The 16,323-nt window shown below is 36.8% G+C and overlaps 1 protein-coding gene across 2 annotated transcripts in view; it reads left to right on the forward strand.

Annotated features, from left to right (window-relative positions):
* The window catches only part of CCDC18 (coiled-coil domain containing 18), a 37,904-nt gene that overhangs the window by 13,350 nt on the left and 8,231 nt on the right, over positions 1-16,323 (forward strand). For both annotated transcript variants that reach the window (XM_060773986.2, XM_067467769.1), the window contains exons 10-22: positions 1,102-1,184; positions 1,281-1,432; positions 1,985-2,202; positions 3,310-3,420; positions 3,701-3,832; positions 4,817-4,951; positions 5,967-6,044; positions 8,636-8,752; positions 9,426-9,593; positions 11,217-11,359; positions 12,066-12,229; positions 13,645-13,858; positions 15,511-15,610. In XM_060773986.2, coding sequence (XP_060629969.2) covers positions 1,102-1,184; positions 1,281-1,432; positions 1,985-2,202; positions 3,310-3,420; positions 3,701-3,832; positions 4,817-4,951; positions 5,967-6,044; positions 8,636-8,752; positions 9,426-9,593; positions 11,217-11,359; positions 12,066-12,229; positions 13,645-13,858; positions 15,511-15,610 — 1,815 coding nt within the window. The remainder of the gene's footprint in view (positions 1-1,101; positions 1,185-1,280; positions 1,433-1,984; positions 2,203-3,309; positions 3,421-3,700; positions 3,833-4,816; positions 4,952-5,966; positions 6,045-8,635; positions 8,753-9,425; positions 9,594-11,216; positions 11,360-12,065; positions 12,230-13,644; positions 13,859-15,510; positions 15,611-16,323) is intronic.

A 16,323-nucleotide genomic window follows, 5' to 3' on the forward strand; every position in this document is an offset into this window, starting at 1 on the left:
CCTTCTCACCCCCAAGGGGGGACTCAGGGCGGCTTACAAACAACGGCACAATTCGATGCCTGAATCAATAAACAAACAATACCTACAACAATTTAGACAGTTAACAAGTTAAAAACATTAGTACATAATAAAATAAAATAGCATAATAAACATATTGACTGATGTACAAGTAAGGGGACTTCTTGAGAAGTTCAGTTTTTTCTGCCTAAGAAAGGGTCAGCTAGCTTTGCACAGGGCATGGATAGCTTGTACCTTAAGGGCAGTTACCTTTTTCTTTTTCTTTTTTTTTTGCAAATGGAGTTGAAATATTACCACCTGCCTTTCTTCCACCCGGCCAAAAGAGAGTGGCCGCAGTATTTATTTATTTATTTATTTATGACATTTATATGCCGCCCTTCTCACCCCGAAGAGGACTCAAGCGGCTTACAAGTAATATGTAAATACAATATATTATATTACTACCATATACTGTAACATTAAGATTCTCCAAAACTATCTTAATTGACAATAGAAGTAACATTTGTGACAAAAATCTGCCATACGTCTATGACTAACATTCTTCTCCTGTATGATTTTTAACATCTTTGCCTGGTGAACACACCAGTGGAGCTTTGAAAGCTTGCATGCTCTATTTTGTGCATTTTGATTGGCCAATAAAGGTATCCATGTTTTGTAAATTCGGGATTGGCTTGTATTTTGTTATTTTGTATGCCCCTGTGGAAGGCTTCCCTCTGCTAAAAGGTTTACTTCACAATAAAGTATTCTCTGGTTTCTGCTTCTTTGTTAGGCTCTATGTGCTCTCCTTTATTTTAGTTGAGGTTCTGTACTTTCCATAGAGCAGTGTAGCCTCGGGAAATTGTCAGGTTTATCTGAACATGACATCACACCAATGTTGAGAATAATGTGCCTAAATACATTTTGGGTTAAATCAAACATTGTACTCATAACTCTTGTATTTCTCCAGCATTCTCTGCTGCTCAGAAACTAACACTATTCCAGGGACATATTATGGGCTACAATAGGATTCCACCATTGTACTTGTGGAAGTCTAACATTAGATCATAGCTATTACATTTGTGTCTTTTCCCATTTAATTTGTAGGTCTCTCATTCCACAAGTAATTCTAGTGAACCATCTTATGCAAACTGCTGTGAATCAAATAGATTCCTCATAGAAGATCTAAGGTATTACATTTATTTTAAAGTGATTTTAGCTTAGGTATATTTTGAATGACAAAGAGAACACACACCTCTTTATTTTTATTTATTTATTTTTGTTAGATTAAAACTGAAAATGAAAGAAGCAGAGATTCAGAAACTTCAAGGAGAAGCTATGGCCACAAAGCTTCAACAAGAGATCTCTCAAAGAAATGATGGACAAAGCTTACATGGTCTTGAAACTGAACCAGTAAAACTAGGTGGAAACCAATCAGGTATGCAGGATGAGGATGGGTTACAGGCAGCATGCTGCTTCTGTAGAACAATCAACCTGAAATTACATGGATTTTGCACTATCTTGTAAAGCTGTACCCTACTGGCAACCATTCATAATTTAAGAGACAATCAATATGGTCCTTATCAATTCCTGGGCTTTGTAGGTAAAGATGGTCATTTACCTAATGCTAGCAATGGCAGACTGTTTTAATTGCTTCGTAGGTTCTAAAGTTACAGTCTTTCCCGCACCCCAACAGGCAGTTTTACTGCAAATGCTACTTGTTGAATGTGCTGAAATTTCTGTGTAAAATATTTTTGCCAAGGCGAAACGTCAGGAGATAATGCCTCTAGACCATGGCCATATAGCCCGAAAAAACCTACAACAACCCATTTTTGCCAAGCTCACATTTTTGCCAAATTACAGCTCTCAGTGCATCTACTAAATTCCTTTAAATGAAAGTAAGTCTTAAAGTGGAAACGATATGTGACTTTCATAATTTCTAAACTGCTGCAATGTGGTATAATCCAGCCTTGCTCTTTCCATTGCGCAGAGAGTAAATATCAACAACTGGAGCTTCTCAGAAAACAATTCGAAAAAGAGAAGCACAAATTAAATCGACAGTTAGAAGAACTACGGAATAAGCTGGAAAAATCTGAAGAGGAGAATTCTGTTTTAAAAGGCAGCATGGCCCAACGAACTACTCAGTTTCAAGCAATACAGGAAGAGCTGTTGGAGAAAGCTGCAAAATCTACTAGCTTGGAAAAAGAAGTAAGTGGAAACAGAAAGGAGATATTTCTCTCAGGGATCAATTCTAGTAATTACATAAAGATACATATTTGCTCTTTGGAGATTGCAAGTGTTTTTCCTTTTAGAATTGGAAGCCAACTAATCAGAAGTAATAGATGGTAACAATTCGTTATTGTGATGGACACAATTAGGCAGGATATGGGCTCCTACACTGCTATATAAAACCCAGATTATTTGCTTTGAACTGGATTATATGGCAGTGTAGACTCATAACCCAGCTCAAAACAGATAATGTGGATTACCTGCTATGACAGTGTAGGAGGGGCCATAGTAGACTAAGCTCTGGAAAAGCAACCTAATGGGCTTTGTAGTCAATCCTGAAGGTTACCTGCTGTAAAATGTTAACATATTTGGTTATTCATGTAGAGATATTCTTTTATTTATAGTCCCCATGGGGGACTTGGGCCCCTTTTACAGTCATATAATCCAGATTATCAAAGCAGATAGTCCACATTATCTTCTTTGGATTATATGAGTCTACATTGCCATATAGTCCAGTTCAAAACAGATAATCTGGTTTTTGTATGGCAGAGTAGAAGGAGCCTTGGGACCCTTCCAGACAGGCCCTATATCCCAGAATCCGATCCCAGGTTTTCTGTTTATCCCAGATTATCTGACTGTGCGGACTCATCCAGTTTAAAGCAGAAAACCCGGGATTAGTCCTGGGATATAGAGCCTGTCTGGAAGGGCCCCTGGAGGCTTTTCAAATGTCAGAGTATCCAAAGGTGTTTGTGCCTCTTGTAGCCAATCTTGATCTATTACAGTATCAAAGAGTCCTGTCCCTTGTGTAAAACATTGTATTATCTTACTTTCAGACATAACAGCTCTTTGCTGGTTATTTTAATAGAAAACAAGTGTGAAACATCAATTGGTGGGGAAGGCCGGTAGTTGTGAATTTAATTATACTGTGAGTAAGAAAAACTGTAGCAGAAATTACATTGCATTACAACAGTGAGGACTAGCTGTCTTATTTAAACACCTTTATGTGAGAAGGGGAAGAAGGGACAGTAGGATTCATACTTTCTATTTCAGTCCTGTATATTTGACACATGTATATGTTCTATACAGTTAGCAAGGAAGTCTTCTCAACTTTCTACCCTTGAAAAACAGTTGGAAGAAAAAAGAGTAGCCTATACAACCGCAGCTGCACAAAATACCGAGCTGGAACAGGAATTAGTGGTAAAACTCTTATAATCTAATCACACAATTTTTGGGAAGAGGGAGATGTTGTCACATATTTGATATTACATGAAATACAAACACTGGGGTGTCTAAACAAGCTTGTAATGTAATTTCTAAAATGTAAATTGTTTTTAATAGAATTTGTATAATACCAAGTAATATAAATATTATTTGAGTGTCTTTCTAGCTGTAACTTGGTTTATAGAAGGAGATAATAATAGATTTTTTTATTCCCAGTCATCATTATATAGACACCAAGATTTTGGTTGTTTTCTAGGAAGTTAATTCTAAGCTTCATAACTTGGAAAGAAACATCAATGAGGAACATGGACATTTCTCTCAGATGCTAGAGAAAACAAAGCTAATCCATCTTGAGAAACACAATGAAATGGAAAACCAGATTGAATTAGTAAGTGTTTAGCTTTTATAACATTTTCTTATTATCACTTCAGCTCCTAAAGAAATGATTTTTAAAAATAGTAATTATAGGAGATGCAGTGTTTTTTCCATCTTCCTTTTGTATTTAATGTGTATATGCAGGCATCCACATATGTGGACTCTCATGAAATGCTGATGCTTCTTCCAAATCGTTCTATGAGAGGCCCCTTCCACACAGTTGAATAAAATCCCACATTTTCTGCTTTAAACTGGAATATATGGCAGTGTGGACTCAAATAACCTAGTTCAAAGCAGATATTGTGAGATTTCGTGCCTTGATATTCTCGGTTATATGGCTGTGTGGAAGGGTCCAGATCAGAGGACCACACTGTGTTGTATAAGTCAAGAAATGAATATGTTTGCATTCAGATGGATAGAATAATGTAGGGAGATGCTTCCCACTGAAAACTTATCACATGGAGCAGCAATTGTGTTAGATTTTGCGTATTGAGTGAATCTTATGGCATTTACTTATGGCATTTAAAAGATGTTGGCTATTGGAAAATGATTTAATATAGAAGAGTGGACAGTCCATATTTGTGGGCAGAGAACCCCCATAAATATTTCTGGAGTTGGAGCAACAATGGAAAAAATGTCAAAAAGGGGACAAAATGTGCAATGCAAAGAGACGGAAATGCTTTCATCACAGAGTTAGTAGAGAATACATGTGATCTTTCTTCCATTTTCAAAAAGACCCAAACTGTGTTCGAAGGAGGACATTGGCTCTGTGTTCCTAAATTCAGCATATCACATTGGCAACACAGAACCTATGGCTGTTAAACTCCCTTTACACTTTATTAAAAAAAAATAGCCAATGTAAAAAAATACCCAGCAGTTAATAGATGCTATGTAGATAGATGCATAACTGGTGATGAATAGCTGCTAAAATTATTTGTCAGTTTTGAAAAAAAAACTTGAGAGGTGCTGCACAGGGGAATTTTTTTTTTCAATGCAGCTTCGTTCTCAGCTAGAAAGTAAAAAGGAGCAGTTCCTGGAGCAAGAGAACACATTGTCTATTTTGCAGCAAGATATTATATCTAAGCAACGGCAGATTGGATCGCTGGATCACCTATTAACAGAAAGCAAAGAGGTAGCGTTTTAATCTGTCACACTTTGTGAATATACGGTTTTTTTCTTTCTATTATAATTGTTTTTAGAATTGTGTTTAGTTATTTTGACATTCTGCTACTTACAAGCTTTCAGCAGCCTTTCAAAATGTACTTGGCATAAAGAAAGAGTGGTTGATGAATCTGTCTCCAGTCATTTTGTAGTAACACGGGTTTTGTCTTGAAAAGCCCTGAAGCTGAACTTCAGGTGCATATTCTTCAATAATTCCCAGATAGCTGGATATAGGGGTGGTGATGACGACTTGTACCTAGAATCTTAGAAGAGCCAGTGCTGGTTAGACCTTCCACAGCAATTATATAACTAGCATTCATATACCTGTTTTTGAAAGTTGGAAATAGATATCCCAGCACCTTTGGGGCTTTTTGTTTTCTGCTCTTTCCCCACTATTTTGGGGCAGTCTGTGCAGTGCAGATCATAGAAAACTGGGATATAGGCTTACTGAACCACACACCACTGCATAGGGAATGAGTGGCCAGTAAGGCTCTAAAGGCAGGGAATTTGAAAACGAACACTGGGAGAAGCAAAGATATAAGGAAGAGGGACCAGGCTTGTTTTCTGCTGCCCTGGAGACTAGGATCAGAATAATGGGTTCAAATTACAGGAAAGGAGATCCCGTCTAAACATTAGGAAGAACTTCGTGACTGTAAGAGCTGGTCAACATTGGAACTCTCTGTCTTGAAGTATGGTAAAGGCTCCTTCCTTGGAGGCCTTTGAACAAAGGCTGGATGCCATCTGTCGGGGGTGCTTTGTGCCTTCCCTACAATGCAGGGAGTTGGACTACATATTCCATGTGGTCTCTTCCAACTCTGTAATTCTATGATTTGCAGATTTGTCTTCTCCTAAACAATAGATGAGCAGGAAGGTGTTGAAGATGGCTGAACTGATCTTCATGGATGAATTAATTGCTTGAAACACATGCTTTAAAAGAAAAGTTATAACTTTATATATTTTCTGCTATTGATTCTGGATTCAAATAGGAATTGGAGCAACAAAAAGCCAGGAAGGATGAAGCTTTAAGGACGTTGCAAGGGCAGCTTGCTGAGGAAACAATCAAGGTACAATAATAAGTCCAGTATTAGAAGAGGAGAATATTTTAAGGGGTTTTTATTTTTATAACATGGCTGCTGAGCATCCACTTTATGGACAAACAGTAATACAAGACAAATCAGTGTGCTGAAAAGCTTGCAGTCCAAAAGGGAGAAGGCAAAGAGAACATGTGAGTGAGGATGAAATAATTAAACAGGCTTAGGAAAGTTTCATTTTAAGGTTGGATTTGAAGAAAAAAAGGTAATGCATCTCATAGATGATGAGTGGAGAAAGAATGATACTCTGAAAAGTTATTTCTGTTTAAAAATGGAAATGCATCTTCTGTTGATTTGCTTACACCATTTCTGAACACTCTTACAAAGAGTCTTATCTCTCCTAGGCTAAAACAAATTGGTCTACTATATCTCAGAGCAGATGATGATAATTTTATTTATTACCCGCCTCTCCTTTCGGATTGAGGTGGGGCACAAAAAAGGAGTTAAATACATCTCTAAAATCACGTATTAAAACCTAGTTATGATGCAACTGTAAATCATATATTAAAACATACACATATTAAAATACCTGAGACAAAAGTTAAAACACCATAAACCCATGATGGTGAACCTATGACATGCGTGTCAGCACTGACACGCATGGCTATTTTTCATGACACACAGACACATGCGGCCACATACAGAGAAATACACCTTATAAGAGCCAATCTAATTCCATCCTTAAATGTGTAAAAGGCTCTACAAATTTAACATCTGCACGTTTGAGCATTGCTCACTCCATAACTCAGCATGGATTATATTATTTAAACTATAAATATTGCAAAATTATGGTTTTTTTTCTCAAAGTGACACTCCACCCAAGTTATGCTCAGGTTTTTGGCAAATTTTGACACACCAAGCTCAAAAGGTTGCCCATCACTGCCATAAACGGAAGGTAACTTAAAAATCATAGTTCAAACTGACTAGGTAGACCTGCTGAAAGAGATAGGTCTTTACTTGTATCTGAAATTCTGACACCTAATTTTGTTGTCAGATCTCTTTTAGCTGGCATTCCACCGACTTGGGGCGGCCAATTAAAAGGTCATCTGGGTGACAGTTGCCAGTTAGGTTCAGGCTGGTTGAAGCAAGCATCCTCCAGAGGATCTCAATGGGGGAGGAAAGACAAACACATTTCCAGCAAAAATGGAAACAGTTCAGGGAGATCAAGGGATTGAAAGGAGTTGGTCTTACAAATGAACTGATGTAGCAGCCTTGCTTTCCATCTCAGACTGATCCATTTGATGCTGTTTGCCTATAATAGAGAAGGGGGCAAAGGGGATCAGGTCCTCAACAGAACTTGTAGGATAGTTAGACTTCTTCTGCCTTGTGCCAGGGACGTTTTGAGTCCTTGAAGTAAGCCTACTCTTGCTGAAATTCTTTCTTCCATCATCTGTTATGTTACAGGTGAACTACTACTGAGTGATTGACTCTCTTTAGTACAGGCAGTCCCCAATAGGTTATGTAGGTTTGTTCTTATGTAGGTTTGTTCTTTATATTTAAGTCAAGCAAGTAGCTTTTTAAGTGTAACTCCAGCCACATATAGAGAGGGATGGGCTTTGAATAGCATAGGGAAGTGTTAACAACCCTGTGGTATTCATTTTGCTGTCTGTGCCCTTATTTAGAATATTTCCTCACACTTTCTGTCCCGGTGATCACTGGATTTTGAAAAAATTGGCTTACTGTGGAAATAAGGATTGCGAGAAAGCTTCAGTGGGGACACCTTTCCCCCAGAAGTGGATTTCCCTTCCTAGTGGTAGATTTCTTTCACTCCCTTTCATTTTACCTCTGTTCTTAACGTTGAGTTGTTTGTAAGTTGGATATTTGTAACTCAGGGACTGCCTGTGTGTGTGTGTATATATATGTGTGTGTGTGTGTGTATCTTTATTTCCACAGTAAGACTTTTTTTTTCAAAATTCAGTAGTGTGTGTGTGTGTCTGGAGGAAACGCATTCAGTCAAACAAACTTTTGGATGCAAGCCACTTATTTGTTTAGAATAGCAAATGTACTTCAGCTAGGATGTAAAGCTGTGTTTATTTTTATAGTCATAACAGAGGGAGGAATTCACAGCCTCTCTTGTGCAGTGATTCCCCGACTCCTGAGTCCCATGTTTCTCCTGCAGAACACAAAACATGGCTATATAGTAGACAGGAGCAGCCAAAAAGCATTCAGACAGGTTCCTATGGCCCAATGCACAACAACGTTATCCTTCCCAATGAAACTGCATCTCCAGGATGTCTTGGAGGATGCTTTTTTCATATTACATTTGGTTATAGGGACCTAATTGGACACCCCTCAGCTGTTCAGTGAATCCTACAGGAGGGAGATGGGGAGATTGAAAAGAGTTATGTTTGGGCAGAGCTTTATGATATTTTTCTATGCAAGATCTCAGCCTATGTTATTCTTTAACAAGTATAATTGCATTCATTTTTTACATATGAATAGTAATCTATATTCATAACGCAGATTAACATATTTGATATTTGTTTTTAGTATTCAAAATGTGTAGGTGTTTGAGAGCAATTTGTGTTTGCTCAGTGTTTATATTATGTCTTCTATGTAACCAGGTAAAACAACTACAGACAGCATTAGATATCTGTAAGGGAGATCTAGCATTATACTTAAACCATCTAGAGGAAAATAAAGTGTTATTTGAAAAGCAATTGAAGAAAAAGTCTGAAGAGGTAAACTTTCTATTTCTGCTTTTAGTTTTTGAGGGTTTTAAAAATTGTGTCAGTGACTTGAGAAACTGCAAGTTGCTTCTGGTGTGGAAAAATTGGCCATCTGAAGAGATGTTGCCCAGGAGATGCCCAGATGTGTTACCATCCTGTGAGAGGCTTCTCTCATGTCTCTGCATGGAAGCTGGAGCTAACAGTCGGGAGCTCACCCCTTCTCTCAGAGATCAACCACCGACCTCCAGGTCAACAGTTCAGCCAGCACAAGGGTTTAACTCATTGCGGCTCCAATAGTTTTTAGGGTATTGACATTTCTTCATGGCACTATTTTCCTAGAAGGAACTATGAGAAAAATGCAGCCATATGTACGTCTTACTGCAGCTGCATTGAACTTGCAGTAAATGTAACTGAAGATAAAGTATATCACAAAAGTGTGCAAATATTTCTGAAAATGGGAACTTACTCAACATTTTTTAAATGCACATTTCTCAAATCTCCTCATAATTTCACTCTGAATTATGTTTCCCAGAAATATAGTATGTGCATTAGAGTTCACCATATTGAATTTCAGTGATAAACACTATTTATAGACCTTAGCAGACTTTTTTTTTAAAGATGGCAAACTGAGAACAGCTGTGAATACACATCAGTTTAAATATATCTTGTTGTGTCGTATTATCAGGTACAGCGGTTGCAGAGAGACATCAAGATCAAAAATGATAACCTTCAGTCAACCACTGAACAAAACCTTGTTCTGCAGCAGGCACTCCAACAGCAACAGCAAATGTTGCATCAGGAAACTATTAGGAACAGTGAATTAGAAGACAGTCAAGTAAAGCTCCAAAAGCAGGTGCATTCTTTAGAGTTCAAGTTACTTTTGATTGTGTTTTTTGTTTCCAAGTTTTTGTGAATCAAATTCTAAAACTTTGATTTGGGCATGCCCAGTGAAATGTATCTTTTGTCAAGTGAAGATTTTAGGAGCAAAAGATGCTCATGCTGATGATATAAGTTAGTTTTCGCAACTATTTTGCATGGTAGAATGACTAAGGAGTTATTTTTGGAGGAAGTTTTTTTGGGTTTACGCAAATAGCTTTGGGGTATGTGTGATATTACTTATTATCTTTGGCCTCAAGGAACATAAGTAACATTTGCTGTGGTCAGATATGGAAGGCTAACATATGCAAGGCTGTGAAAGTGTTTCCATTCCATGCTTTCTGAACCTTGGCAAAGATTCTTCCCCTACAATTATCATTCCACAGTTTCAAAATAAGACCTAGACCCTCCCTACTGTGTGCACTGGGTATTACCTCCTGGTATATGTGTTACCATCTGCCTTTTAAGCATCTTCAAGCTTTACTAGTTTGAATGAGGTTTGGGTTTGCTTTGTATTGTTTCTGTTGTGTGGAAGTACATATAATTATGATTACATGTTTTTAGTTAACTTTGTTTATATCCTGTTTTTTCCCCAAAACGAGGTTGTAAGGTATCTTATAAATTAATGCATGTACAGTATAGCTAAAAACATTAAAAAGTTAATATTAAAGTATAATTAAGCTGTCAATAAAATCAACACATACTATATTAAAATAATACAATATCATTAAAATATTATAATTAATATTATTAAAATAGAATTTGTTGTAATTATCTCCATGGAAATGGACTTAGGAAACAGTTGCCTATCTACAGTCCCCAAGCCACTAACTCCATGTTAATAATTGTAAATGTAATGACAGTTCTCTATAATAACTGGGCAGAGATTCTGTTAATTGTTTATTAAAAAATTATGTTCCAAACCCAAGAGGTTTTTTTTATTGTCGTAGTAATTTTATTCAGAAATCACTAACACAAAAACAAGAATACAAACCAGAAGACAAAATACAAAGACAAAAAAGAGAAGAAATCTTTTTTTCTAATATAAAAACATTACACTACAACCACTAAACATTGAACACATACAAATCTAAAACGCCTAACCTAAGGGCTTTACATTATCTGCATAATGTTTTTATTCCCTCAGTTTTCCACATGCATTAAAAGAAAAAAAGAAAAAACCTTGCCCTTTCCCTTTATATTTGCTAGGGATGTTAAATAATCAGCTCAAGAGAAAATGTGAGACTAATGTTATATATGGGTGACCACAATATGATAGAAAATCTGTGGTAAGATTTCATTGTGAATGTTCACCAGTAGCTCTCATCCAACATGACAGAGCTGGCAAAAAATTGTAGAGTCCAGACAACAAAACTGAGTGTTGCCCAAGAAAACTTGCAGGTATGATTTCTTCCAAAGGTGTTTCTGTTATGTATTGACTTGGGAGTGAATGCTTTCGCAACAAACAATGTCCTTTTAAAATAAACTTATTCACTGTAACAAAACTATTTTGCAAGTTCACAAAGTTGAGTATACTTATGCCAGGTGTTGTGGGATTGAGCTGTACCAAAATATTAAAACTGCTGGGTTTTCAATTTAGTTATCCAAAATAGAACAGGAATATCAAAAGCAGAAGGAAAATTTAGAAGAAGAACTGAGAAAATCAAATGAAAAACTCCACGTAGCCTGTGAAGAAGCTGAAATGAAAAGACAAAAAGTATTGGAACTGAGTGGCACTATCAGGTATGTTCAGGACATTTTCTATAGAAAGTTTTTTTAATGGTGTGTGTCTGTGTAGCCTGTCGGTTACATGTGATCCTGCCAAATCAAAATATTGTGGCACAACCAGAATCTGTTGTCAAAAGCTTTCATGGCCAGAATCACCTGGTTGCAGTGAGTTTTCCGAGCTGTATGGCCATGTTCCAGAAGCATCATCTCCTGATGTTTTCCCCACATCTATGGCAGACATCCTCAGAGGTTGGGGGGTCCGTTGGAAACTAGGGAAGTGAAGTTTATGTATCTGTGGAATGTCCAGGGTGGGAGAAAGAACTCTTGTCTGCTGTAGGCAAGTGTCATATTGCAGTTGGTCACCTTGATTAGCATTAAATTGTCTTGGCTGATTACTGCCTGGGGGAATCCTTTGTTTGGAAGTGTTAGCTTGCCCTGATTGAGTCTTGTCTGGAATTCCCCTGCTTTTTGAGTGTTGCTCTATTTACTGTCCTATTTTTAACCAGAATAAAAAAATGATACTTGAATATAGTAGTATAAAATGCAAAAAAAAAAAAAGGTTTTAGAAGATAAATGTTATAATGCCCTTCTATACAAGTCAGAAATAAACATCATAAACTTACCATAAAATGTATGCCATAGTAAGTACTTAAAATAATGTTTGTTCAACATACCGCCATTTAGGTTATTTGTTGAAATTTGTTCTTTTTTCTTTATTTAGGCAGATAAAATTAGAGATGGATCAATGTAAGGATGAATTAATTGACATGGAGAAAGAATTGGTGCACTTAAGACGGGATGGTCACACTAAAGCAATGCAGCTGGGAAACGTGGAAATGGGTTTGGAGCAGAAATCCTCAGAACTGAATAAAAAGACACAACAAGGTAAGCCTTTATGATACTTCTTAATAAGCCTTTTGTGAATGACCATACTGGCAACATGGAAATGCTAGAAGATTTTTCTAATAGATTGTGTCATTTACATTGAAATAGTAAAACAGGGCTATAGATTTCCCTGTCTAACAACTATACAGAAAGCATTTTATAGGTATTTTATATTTTTATATTATTATTTGATATTACCCATATATACTCGAGTACAAGCTGATCCGAATATAAGCCAAGGCACCTAAATTTACCACAAAAAACTGGGAAAACGTATGTACTTGAGTATAAGCCAAGGGTGGGAAATGTAGCAGCTACTGATAAATTTCAAATTTAAAATAGATACCAATAAAATTACATTAATGGAGGCATCAGTATGTTAAATGTTTTAAATATTTACATAAAACTGTAATTTAAGATAAGACTGTCCAATTCTGATTAAACCATTATTCTAACCTCCTTCAATGTAAATATGCTTACGTAACCTTCCAATAATAATAAATAGGATAAAATAATAAATGTAATAATAATAATAGAGTAAAATAATGGAAATATAATAAGAGCAACAGTAATAATAGAATGAAATATTGAATGTAATAATAATAATAGAGTAAATAATAAATATAATAATAACAATAATAGAGAAAAATAATAAATGTAATAATAATAACAGAGTAAAATAATTTAACAGAGTAAAATAATAAATAACTTTGACTCAATTATCAGCCATGGGGGACTTTTCAACCTAAAAAAGGGCTGAGAAAATACTTGTAAACTGTTCAAATTATGGATTCTTCTTACTGATTCAGGTGGGGGATAAAATATAAGTTTATGTAAATTAGTTTTTGAAATTATTTAACACCAAAGTGGGTAAAATGGTAGGTGTGACTCCATAAAGCTTATTAGCTGTTAACAGCAAACTCTACAATATGGGTCACGTGATTAGCCCTTGTATGTTTATTTTTCTTTACTCACTGGTAGCTGCTGAGGAGATAATAAGTTGATAAAAGTTGCAATTGCTACATGACAGAGTTTAATCCTTGGCATTGGATAAAGATTCTATCTTTTTTTAAAAAAATCTCCAAAATGACATTTTTAATCATTCATTTATATTGAGAGGTAAAGCCTTTAAACTTGGCCCATGCAGTCACCAAAGACAAAACAGACTAGAAGCCCAGTCATAGTTTGTGACAAATCGTCTGTTCATCTATTGGAATGATCTGAATCCAGTGGATGTGCCAACATGTATATGCATTGAATATTTTATAGTCTTTATGCGATTTTGTGTTTTTTTACTTTGGAAGTTTATATAGCCTTTTATATAATGCTAACTTCTAAGACAGCTAAAAATCAAATATAGCTTTTTTTTAAAAAAAAAAGTTACATGCTTTTTTTGCTTTCTGTATTCACAAAAGTGAAAGAGTTAGAAGACAAACTTCTTGCAAGTGAGATGCAGCGAAAAGAAGCTGCACAGAAAATTGAAACATTAGAGGATGACATGCAAAATGCCACTAGTGAATTAAAAACTACTTTGAGACAACTGCAGGAACTGCGGGATATGTTTCAGAATGCACAGATGTCATTGGAGGAGAAATACGCAGCTATCCAGGATTTAACAGAAGAATTAAGGTAACTGGACACATTATAATCTGGATCACTGATATTTAGTGAATTCGTTCTGTGACTGAACTCTTAACTCAAATCAATCTTATTTCAAAGTGAAATTTCCCATTAAATTTCTGGCCCCTTGAACCCCTCTCCCTCCGCCCCCAATTTTTTGTTACGTGTTTTTAAATAAGAAAATGTACTGCACATACACATGGAACAATAACAAAAGAAAGATGATGATGATGATGATGATGGTGATAATAACAGCTTTATTCTTGTATCCCGCCTCCATCTCACCAAAGGGACTCGGAATGGCTTAAAAGATACATTTCAAATTGTTGAAGCACAAACTTGTGGCAAGAAAGCATAAAGTGAAGAGGCAGAAGCATCATTTTCTTCATACTATATTCATTACAGCTTCCCCTCCCTCTCTTGCGCTCTCCCTCTCTTCATGAAGCCAAACATACTGGGAATAAAAACCACACAGAATCAATTAACCCAAAATTTCCTCAAAGAAATCAAGAGCAGACAGCTGTCTTCCAAAGCGGACAAGAGCACGAGGCACAGAGGCTGCTTCTCTTGTGTTAGCTCTTAATGCAAAACTCTGCTCATATGTCAAAGCAAAAGTTGGGCTGAGTGCCTCTTCTAACTGAAAATGCTCATAAGTAAGGATGCTCATAAGTCGAGGTTCCACTATAATTAATTCATTGGAAACTGTCAGGACGTCATGGATGAGCAGTCCACTACAATTGGGTTATGCCTTGCATACGGAACTCTCAAGGGCTTCTCCCTCCTCCCAATAATTCTTACCTTTCAACCAAAGAATGTCCAAGCAAGGTGCTACATCCCTTTGCAGAGGCGACATTCCATTTTGAGCAAGAATTGCTTGGAACTGGGACGGGAAAAGCTGAGGAAAACTGGAGGAGGCAGCAACAACATATTGTGACAGAGAGTTGGTGATGGCGATCAGGTCTTCCCTTCCCACAACCATTTCTTGCCTCTTACCTCAGTCATCCTCCACTTTCCAGAACTAGAGGGAACAAATATGTTCATGTACAGCACCTACTCTGCATGTTGCTGTCTCCCTCGCCCCACTTGCTTCTTTAAGGCTGCTGTCAGAAATAGGTACTGGAGAATGCTCAATTATTTCTTGATAGAACATGAACATTAGCAAGCTCTTTTCCCTTTTTGGGATATGGATGGGAAGAAGGCCCATGTTGCTATTTTCCCTAGTACCACTTGCTGTATTACCCTTTCCTGAAGGTAATGCTGAGAACAGATAGAGCTCGAGGCCCCAGTTGATCTTTCCTTTGGCTTCACTTGGGCGATTGTGAGTGAAACAACAGGTGGCATCCATCAGAAGCATGACTAAATTTTACAGATGCCACAGACAGCAAACAAAACAAAAGCATATAAGCAAGAAATTGCAAGCATGTGCATGTCTTACAGGAATAATTTATTCAGTCACTATCCCAAAAAAATTCCAGTGAATTCCATTGGCCAATTTTCAAGGATTTTAGATCCACTCCCTTTTTACCAGAGATTAGATTTTAATAAGGTATTACTCTTTTTTTCTAAATAGACTTCTAAATAGTGTCTTAATTTTCATAAAAGTAAATTCTGTTGAACTGGGAAAGAAAAGAAAAATCTTTATTTTGAACTTTCATGTCCAGAGAATGCAAGGATGAACTTGAGGAGAAAAAACAAGACCTTCTTGAGATGGACAAGACACTGAAAGAAAGAAACTGGGATTTGAAACAAAGAGCAGCTCAGGTTTGAAAATTATCAGAATATTTATTTTAATTAGTATAATATGTTTTGTGTGAACAGTCATACCTCACATAACAAAGCCTCTGACAAAATTCTTTCTTACATGTCCTTTTTTAATGCCATCCTAGCCCTGTTTTCTTTCTCATCCTCTCTCATGCTGAAAGTTTTTTTTTTTTTTTGGTAGCATCGACATTGGCAGGATGGTGCAGGAGGGCTTGAGAAACACAGGCTTGTGCTGTCAGGTTGCAGCAGCCTGTCTACTAAGCTGTGAGTTTTCTGGGCTGTATGGCCATGTTCCAGAAGCATGGTTTCCCCTTGACATTAAGTCTAGTCGTGTGCGACTCTGGGGGATGGGGGGTGGTTCTCATCTCTGTTTCTAAGCTGAAGAGCCGGCTTTGTCCGTAAATGCCTCCAAAATCATGTGACCAGCAGCTCAGCAGTGTAACCCGCTGCGACACCGGGGGCTAAGCCCAGGAAAATAGCAGTTGAATCCATAACCCTTTACTGAGAGGCATAAACAGCGAAATAAAGAGAAAAGGAGGAGCAGATATGTCTGCCTCGCCAGGTCCCACTAGCATGTTAGAAAATCATAAATCTATAGGTTTTTCCACCAAATTGGAAATAAGGAAAGCGGAAGCTGGTAAAATAACAAATTATTCCGTGATACATTTTGGAAGAAGCCTTCAAGTGGTTTACAGAGGGTACAAAATATTTCG

Source organism: Anolis sagrei, chromosome 4 (genome assembly GCF_037176765.1).
Source record: "Anolis sagrei isolate rAnoSag1 chromosome 4, rAnoSag1.mat, whole genome shotgun sequence".
NCBI lineage: Eukaryota > Metazoa > Chordata > Lepidosauria > Squamata > Dactyloidae > Anolis > Anolis sagrei.